Source organism: Micropterus salmoides, unplaced genomic scaffold (assembly GCF_014851395.1).
Source record: "Micropterus salmoides isolate LMB-PRFRI ecotype aquatic unplaced genomic scaffold, ASM1485139v1 Ms_hic_scaffold_14, whole genome shotgun sequence".
NCBI classification, from domain to species: Eukaryota; Metazoa; Chordata; class Actinopteri; order Centrarchiformes; family Centrarchidae; genus Micropterus; species Micropterus salmoides.
This window is the reverse complement of record NW_024040485.1, coordinates 22408044-22417699: the sequence shown is the minus strand read 5'-3', so window position 1 is coordinate 22417699 and position 9656 is coordinate 22408044. Positions and strand designations below refer to the sequence as shown.

The following is a 9656-nucleotide window of genomic DNA, read 5'->3' as shown; positions in this document are numbered from 1 at the left end:
CATGGTGCTGGTGCACAGGGCTGCTGAGCCTGTCCCTGCTCTGGTCTCTGCTTAACACGTCAATCCAAGGACATATCAGGCTCATATCTTTTTTCTCAACTGCTATTCTTTTTTTAATGACCTCAGAGCCCCAGTCAGAACCATCAGTGTAAGTCCCCCATCTTCACAATACGCTCAAACTCATGTCATTATGAAACACCTCTGCAGTGAATCATATCTCCTCCTACACCTTCTTGTGTCTGCTATGCTTTGTGCTTCTACATTTCCTCCTGTCCTTATACTTGTTTCAAATGATCATTTTATTGTCATAAGAATATTTTAAGAGTGCTGTATCTCTTCATTTTCCATCCCCTATAATCTGCTGCTTTAATAGAGCTGGTCTGTAAGTTTTGTTTTTACATTACCTGTGTCAGTTAAGATTCTAGATGAAAAATTGTAACTCTCTGTTTACATTATGTTGTGAGTCAAAACATGTCAGGATGATTCATATAAGTGACTTTATATCAATTTGAAAACCAGCAATGTGAGGCCACTTTGCAATTCATCCCTCCTACAACTCCTACTGAGCATCACATTGCCTTTTTGATTGTTTCCAATTCTGGCATTTTATGGTTTTGAACATGTAGAAATTTCCAGATATCTGCTGAACTAAAAAGTCAAAATGAAACACATCATACTTCTCATTTGGGTTGATATGTGCTTTAATTTCACAGCGCGTGACATTCTGCTCATACAAGTCTTTAAAGTTAAATGATACTGTCTGCTCCGTATTGTCACATCACACAGTGCCACGGGTGGTAATAATAACCGCACTCTTGAATGAATACCATTATTGGGTGATGCTGTGATGCGGCCTTCTGAACGAGTCTATTTGCAGAGCCGGTGGGTAAACAGTCTATTCTGTTATGGTGATGGAAGTTGTGAGTAGTTTGCTGTTCATTAGTGTTGGTGTGGCACACTGACAATATTGTGTCATTACAAAGTCAGTGTCCATCATTATTGTTCATTATTACATTTTTTCCATATTATTGACCCAGTGACAGCATCTTTCCCCTTAGTTTCTACCCCTCATAATCATCATCTCCATTTGTAAAAATTAGTTTTTCCCCTGCACTGTGTGTCACCCAAAGTTGAGATGAGACAGTCTAGTGCGAAGCTTCTTGTGGCTTGTAGCAGATCTCACAACTCATAAATAACTGGTATTGTTTGGGTAGCACTTTAACCATGATGTTTACACAGAAGTCCTGGAGCTGGTTTCTCTACAGGAGTCTAAACATAAAAAACAAGTGCAAAGACTCGTAATACACTGTTTCTGAGTCAAACCAGTAATAAGAATGATAACTCTGCTGGCACATCTCACTAACAGCACTGATGTTCGAGAGCAGGTCATGCAGTCGCATAAACTATTTCAAGGGTACACGCTGTGAAAAACATGTATGCTTTTAAACAGAAAACTGCATCAGATACAGTGTATTAACACAACAGACGATAAATATAAACATTTCCTATATACAGGTGCTGTCTTCAATACAATTAGCAAAATGTTGAAGCACTTTATTCACTACATGAAACTAAAGTGAAACCTTCACGTTTTTCTATCAGGAAAGCAATACTTGAATGTGATCCTAAACTTTTCCTATTAATTCAGCTTCAAACAATATGAAGAATTACTAATATTGTAGAAGTAATTACACAGTGCAGTTATCAAAGAAATATGTGTGGAAATGTGGCAGTTGGAATATTAAACCATTATGCCTTAAGAATTCAGAATATAATTTAAATACTTGTAAGGCACATGACTAAGCTTTGTCACTGGTTATAAATACCATAGACAGACCATCATGTTTATTCCTCTCCTTCACTCAATTGACTTTCATTTTCACCTCTTATTCAGTCCTAGACAAATGTTCTTGCTTTTAAACAGCAGACATTGTGCATTGTTCATTGTTTGCCGTGAAAGCGTGATGATGTTGGCACTCTGAGCTGGAATGCCTGGAAATGTTATGCTTCACATTATACAGTATATACAATAAATAAGTTTACTTAGTACACAAATAGAAATTATTTGAGAGAGTCAATGAGTTATATTTCCCATGCATAAAAAATGCTGTTGTATCATTTATATGATAATTTCATTGTTCAGCCACACATTGAACTCAGACAGATCGATGTGCTCCGTCTCATCATCTTTTTGCTTCATTCAGTATGTTGGCCCTCCCTCTAAATGGGATTTGAGCTACTGTATATATTTCTGCAGTCTGGATTTCCAGATACAGTAGCAGAGTGTTCAGTATGCAGGCATCCTTATGTTTTTAAGTGCTTGTCACATAACCTTTGTGCACGTGCAGGGTAATGTCTGGTCAGCTTCGTCTGACATCCCCTACCACTTACAGGGTAATATTCTTCCATTTGGGGCTAAGACCTTCTCATTTGAAGGTCTGTGGGCTACTTATCTGTACGAATTGGTTAAAATTAAGGGAAAAAACAACATAAAGTGTCTTAGTAAGTGCCTCTAAGTCCTTCCAAAAGATATTTTCTCATTTAGCGTGTTGATGGTGGTGGCAATTAAAAAAAAATACATTTACATTTATTTAGCTAATTCAGTTCAGTGGGGTTAAGATCCGGTAACTGTGTAGGCTGTAGGATATGATTCACACCATTTTTAGGCTCATTAAACCATTCAATGACCCCTTATTCCCTGTATAAGTTGCATTTCTCTACTCATTTATTCCGTTTTTCCATTTCATACTGTTGGGAATTGTCTCGCTCAGTGTGCTGCGTTGGGTCATCTGTAAGCTGGAGCGAGTCTGCCAGCTGTTAGAATAACAGGTAACGTGACTGAACATTTCTCTGAACCTGGTGGACATTAGGTTGTAGAGGATGGGGTTGATGGCAGAGCTTAGGTAGAAGCAGACTCCGGAGATGATGTGGACGTACTCGAAGACCTTGTGGTGCTGCTTGGACGAGGTGTCCATGTAGCTCCACATCAAGCGGTCCACGTGGAAGGGAGCCCAGCAAAGGCCGAACACAACCACCAACACACCTGGACAGGTCAGATGGAGAGTTTAGGTGAATAATAGTCAACTGGATAGATGCAGTGACAACAGGCAAATGGAAGCACACACACACACACACACACACTTATAACACCCCTGATATTTCTAGACATGTTGAGAGTCATGATGTCAATCCAATCATCAGCATGTGACAGACAAGAAGACAAAGCTGTGACAGATGGACATGTAAGTTAAAGAAATATTATGTAATATTTTTGTCTTAAAATAACAGCTTCAAAATCATTTTGATGGCACACTGATTTGTAACTGGGTGAGAGACATCACTAAGTTTTCTATGGCACTCAGTAAGGTTGAAATCCCGGGCAGGATTTCAACCAGGGTAATGCTGTACGGCACCACATCCACAACAAAACTCTTCAGCAAGCAAGCTATAAGAAGAAGCAAAGATTAAACAATGTAGAATGTAAGTTCTTTGGTACGGAAGCTCTAAGTGGCCATTGTTTCAAACTGGATAATTATCTCCAAGTCTCGAGATAACAAAACAGTAGTTTACCCCAGTGGTTTAATGGTGATATCAGGGTCACTGGTTAGTTCAGATGGTAGAGCTCAGGACTCTTAGAGTTGTGGGTTTGATTCTCACTAAACACTAACATTTTTTCTAATTTTATTTTTTCATAATCCTCTTCGACAAAGTTCTTATGAAGAGACTGTTCACATGCTCTCAATAAAGCATGTGCTGGACTGTTTCCCGGCGATTGGTCCACATCCATCTACCAATGGACTTTTCATTTTCTCATCATTCCCAGCCAAAGGAAATTCATCCGCTTCTCAGTCAGGGGAATCCATTTAACGTTATACATTTCCTGGTGGCTATTACTGAACCTTTGAAATGGCCATTGGGAAATGTGTGATTGGATTCCCCTGAATCTCTTCATAACAACTTTGTTGAAGAGGATAATAAAATGAAATGATGAAAGCAGGAGTTAAACCCACTCTGCCAAGTGCTCTGAAATTATCCTAAAGAAACGCACCCCAGTATTCGGCTATGGTTTGTATCTGAAGTTCGCGAGAAAATTATCCAGCTATCACAGGAAAACGGAGTAAAAAAATATTTGAATGGCTGCTTAGGGCTTCTGTACTTTGGAAGAAACTAGTTCTGTATTCTCAGTATGGATATCATGGCAGAGGATGCAAAGAGACTGAAGATGTTAAAGGAAGTGAGGAAGAGAAAGAGTGACCTAGCAAGACCGGACAAGAGTAAATATTGGACTGGCTTGGACTAGTTTCAGCTAATAGAGCTGAAATGCAGGACAGATGCAGAGCTGGCAATCTTTCTATTGGACTAGTAGCTTATTAGCTGGCTTGCTGAGTCTTCTGGTGTTGTTGCTCATTCGATGTGTGGCTATGTTAGCAAAGTTGTCAAAATCAGCCAGAGACACAGCTTTAGCCGCTAGCTATAAATCTCAAGTTGATGTTAGCAAACTTACTAGATAACGCACTTAGACATCAGTAATGTTACTGTAAGTGCTCTTGTGTCAGTTGCTGTCTAGTGTTGTTGGCTAGCTTGCAACCCGAGTTTTAACATTGTGCTGCTGCTGGTGGAGAGTGCCACCAGGCAAGCGGGCAACATAACCGGGCTCAGCAGCCTCTATGGATGTAACATTAACTAAGAGGTGAAGAGACAGAAGAGGGTGTTTACAGTGGAAGTTAAGAAGAGAAAAAGAGAGTGACCAAGCTAGAGGCTGCCGGACGTTACGAGAGCTTTATGAAATTAAAGGCTGCTAGACAGACACCAAGCTGGCTTTATTTCTGTGTACACAGTTGGACTTGGCCTGTGTTAGCAAAGTTGGCAACTTGTTAGCTTTTGATCGCAATGTAATCATAACAATGCACGTGTACAACCGTCATTATTTATTATTATTATTAAGGGTGCAAAATCGCTCAAATTAACACATCTTACATACTGTTGCTTTGAAAATAGTTAAACTGAAAAGAAAAATAAATGCATATGTGAACAATGGACACACATACACAAAGTCGATTTAAACTCAGTTTTCTGCTCCTTAGCAGATTGGAGAAAACATGACTGAAATGACACCTACATAGCATTTTGGTGACTTGGAGATTGCGTTTGTTCAGCTTCTGCATGTGGGACCTGGAGAGACTTTCTGGTCCAAAGTTACCCCTCGTGTCCACCACAGTCCTCACCCTCTCCCTGTGTAGCTGCAAGCCAATGAGCAGGTAGAGAATGCTAATCATCAGCATGGGGAGCAGGAAGAAGACCAACGTGGAAATCAGGATGATCAGGTTGTACATCCAGATGGGCTTGACCACATCTGATGATGGAGATGTAACAAAGGGGGGGTTAGGTAGATTTGTCAGTCAAATCATGATCCCAGGTGTATGCATAGCATCATATACAACTGCGAAACCTCTTAGCCCTTTTAAGCCATGCTAGCAGCATTGCTCTAGGGATGGCAATATTGGTCGGTTAATCACTTTGGTCCAGACTAAAATATGTCAAATGTGTAATATGTCTATCACTATTAGATGGATAGTTGTAACATTTGTGTTTACCAGAAGTGAATCCTACTGACATTGGTGATCCCCTGATTTTGTTTCTAGCCCCATTATCAGGCTAACATTTGTTGTTTTTTGAATAAAATTTGGATTTGAAACATTGTACTAATAGCTACAATTAGCAAATGTTACACTACAGTTACTCATTCAGCTGACGCATTTATCCCAAGCGACTGACATTTGCTTGTCAGAGGTCACATGCCACTGGAGCAACTAGGAGTTAAGTGTCTTGTTCATTGGTTGATGTCGCAGTGGGAACTGAACCCCGATCTCCCACACCAAAGGCATGGGTGTCTTATCCACCGCAACATCGCCAACTCAGTAATTAGTAATTGTACATCATACATTTTTTATAACGTTAAACCTCCTTAACATCTGCATGTTAGCACTGTCATTGTGAACACATTAGTATGTTGACATAGCCTTCAGCCTTACTGAGCTCAGAGCATGGCTGTAGACACTTATGAATAGCAAAAATAAGATTTTTATTCTTTACGTACAGCAGATGGCTGATCGGGGAAACTGTCGTCCAAACCTTGGAGGGAGCACCCAAATCCCGTGCAAACTGGTATTTGGCACAGCACACAGCATGGACAGCCCCCACAGCATGTAGATGACCCTCCTGACGTGAGCACGTGTGGTCATGTGTTTGACTTTGAGGGGGTGCACCACCGCCATGTAGCGTTCCACGCTGAGCGCTGTGACGTTGAGGATGGAGGCGAAGCAGACTGTCTCAAACAGGAAGGTTTTGAAGTAGCACCCTCCCTCCCCGAGCAGGAAGGGGTAGTTCTGCCACATCTCATAGAGCTCTAACGGCATTCCCAGCAGCAGCACCAGTAGGTCAGACACGGCCAGGCTCAGCAGATAGTAGTTAGTGGGTGTCTGCATCACCCTGTAGCGCAAAATGACTGCGCAGGTCAGGGAATTGCCCAGTAAGCCTACCGTGAAGATGGTAAGGTAGGTGAGACAGACGGGAAGGAACACTGGGGACCTTAGAGGGCCCAGGTGCCTGACCAGGTACTCCTCCTCGCTTAAGCATAAGTCATCCAGATCTGCTGTAGCGTTAGCCAACACCCAAGAGATATTCATCCCACACACCACAGCACCTTCGGGGCAGCCTATGTCACTGAAAACTGTGGCACCTATTTCGAAAAGGGTTGCAAGGGAGCAGTTCAGCTCCGGCATGTTGCTGATTGGCAAGACGATTTTTCAGCTTCTAAACCTAATGAAAAGAATAAAGAGGAGACATTTTATAAATTAAGTTCAGGCCACTCAGCACAAGGAGTATTGCAGTATAATGTCTTCTGTGGTTCTGGACAGAGATTTCCAAATTTTAAAAAAAATTACCCTGATGATGTCATAGTGATGTCATGAGGGTTATTTTGGCTCGAGACACAAACTGGTATGTAGAGTTTTCAGATCAGATGTATTTTGTAATTCAAATATATAATTAACTCTCTTCTTAAAAATATTAAAAATATATTTTGATGAAATATATATATTTTGCTTTTGATGAAAATTGCACACACTTAAATACATATATTTGTGGATTTCTTTTACATTTCTTTAAAACAATACATATTTATGTGTGCATCAGAAATACATTTGTGAATTTTTTTTATCTGTGTTTTTGTTTTACCATTATATTTTGACCAAAATCTACTCCAAAATTACTGGAATACTCCATTGAGCTACAAAGGTAGGTCAAACATTACACTGTTACCTTGCAATCTCAGAACCCATCGGCTATCATCTGACAATGATAAAAAAGATAATCAATAGGGTTCTGAGACTGATAAAAAAAAAAAGCTAAATCGTTGTCAGTTGATACTTGTTGGGTCCTGAGGTGCATTTTAGCCAATGCATTCAGCCTGTTTTCTTCTGCTGTTTACCTGGATGCAGCCAAAGCCTGCTCAAACATGATTGGTCTTACATAGACTAAAAAGGGACGGAAACCAGAACACCTTCTTCTCTCTCATTTGGTGGGTGTATCAGAGGTGTAACCCAATCAGCAGCAACATTTATATAAACCTCGCCCCACTAATAAACTAAAAAAAATTATTTCATGAGGCTTAGAAGAACACAAAGAATGGCCATCTCGTATTTCCAGCACTTGCCTAACTCAACAGGGTGTTCAACTCACCACCTTGTCTGTTTAAATAAACGTTTTGCTGCGTTTTGTCAGGGCTGAACGTGCTCCTGGTTTGTTCCACTATGAAATGGTGATAAACAATTACTTATCACTTCTGTGTCTATTTTTTGCAACAATAGTAGTGTCACAAAATGTATTGTAAAATTGTATTGTTTTTCATAATTTTCTTAAATATCATTGGTATATTCTCTTGTCCTCCCACAAAAACACTAACAATGCAGTCACAGTTGTCTTATTAGGAATTTATGTTCCGCAGACTCCAGAGAGACTTTTGTTTAGATTCCCACACTGAGTTTGTTTATCCATTCAGCATGCAATGAGTTATTAAGATAACTTCTTGTCAGGAGCAAAGAAAATACACACCTTCAGTTTGTGGGCGCCTTGAGGGCTTTATCCTCTTCTTTACATGATGAACAAGATTTGAAGAAATGTGAGAAGTTGTGTTATCGTCATATTTGTCTTCATCCTGGGCTTTTTCTGGCTCTTTATCTTGTCTGCTTTGGTGCTTCAGTGCGTCACTGCTCCCTTGATTTTCCGTATTTGAGTTCTGCAGTTTACCCCACCTCTCTCTCTCTCTCTCTCTCTCTCTCTCTCTCTCTCTCTCTCTCTCTCGCTCTTCATCACCAAAGCATCTTGTTTGCAGCCTCGACCATTAACCTCGACTTCTTTATCTCTCTCCTTCTTTTGATCTTTCTCTGTTTCATACACACACACACACACATCTAATCATCCCCCCATCTGTTACTGTTTCTATTGAAAGACCACATATTGCAGTGATGTGAAAATTAAAGTTGAGATTGCGTTGACCTTGCAACGTGTGTGTGTGTGTGTGTGTGTGTGTGTGTGAAGTTGGGGTGTATGAAAAAGAAATACATATGTTACTATTCCCTTTTTTCCAAGTCAAAGACAAAACAATAATCAACAATAAATATTCAATAATAAAATAAGAATGAAATGAGAGGCAAGAGGTCTTGCCAGGTTCTGGCATGAATGTTCAGAAATTGTAGAATCCTAAATTAAATCCTATTTTTAGTGTAGCTCAGAGACTCGGCAGTAAATGGTGACAGTACCTGTGGATGCAACAAACAACAAAATAAAATAACAATAAAAATGTGAGTCAAATACAAAAATAATATCATTTTATTTCAACACAATGTAGATCAGACCACAGCTTAAAAGCTTTTGGTTTGTCATGCATCACACATTTTCTTTTATACCTTTTTGTAATGCATGGAATGTGACGTAACAAAATATTTATGGTTCCAAGAGGATGAATTGTAATAACTTTGGTGATCCCTTAACTTTTCACATCAGCTCAAAATGTAGTCCAGTACTTTGGTTTATGACCAAATACCTGCAAAACTAATACATTCTCATCAGGGTCGGTTAAACTTTAGTGCTAATTAGCAAATGTTACAATGCTAAAGTGCTAAACTAAGATGGTGCGCATACATACATGCTTTGCATCAGCATGTTAGTATTGTCATTGTGTTGCCATGCTACTGTTAGCATTTAGCTCACTGTGCCTAAGTACACAGAGTAGCTAGCTTGGCTGTAGAGCCTTCATTCTTGTTGGGTTACTAATCAATAATTATTAAAAGCTATTTATGGGTCCTGCCTGGACAAACATTTATCTGTATGCTATATTTCAGTCAAATACAAACACAATGATGATGACACACAAGCAACTGGCCAATGAGAAGTTGTGTTAGCATGGATCCATACCATGCGGCGTTGGTGGGGTTGTGTTGTTAAGGTACCGGTGAAAAAATAAAATCCGATCCAGGAAGTCCAGGTTGAATAACATGCATTAAAATTCTTGTCAGGCGCCAAAATACTGCACAACGGTTTGTACAACTCACAGACAGCAATGTACAAATCTGAAAAGTTATTATAGCAGCACTATT

General features: G+C 39.8%; 1 protein-coding gene across 1 annotated transcript; it reads right to left on the bottom strand.

Moving 5' to 3' along the window:
• Window positions 1-772: 772 nt before the first annotated feature.
• Window positions 773-6810, bottom strand: LOC119902330 (neuromedin-U receptor 1-like). The gene is made up of 3 exons (XM_038718443.1): window positions 6098-6810; window positions 5120-5353; window positions 773-3043 (listed from the first exon to the last, which is right to left on the bottom strand). Exons 1-3 carry the CDS (start codon window positions 6780-6782, stop codon window positions 2718-2720), a joined length of 1245 nt encoding a protein of 414 aa, XP_038574371.1. The 5' UTR covers window positions 6783-6810; the 3' UTR covers window positions 773-2717.
• Between the last annotated feature and the right edge of the window lie 2846 nt (window positions 6811-9656).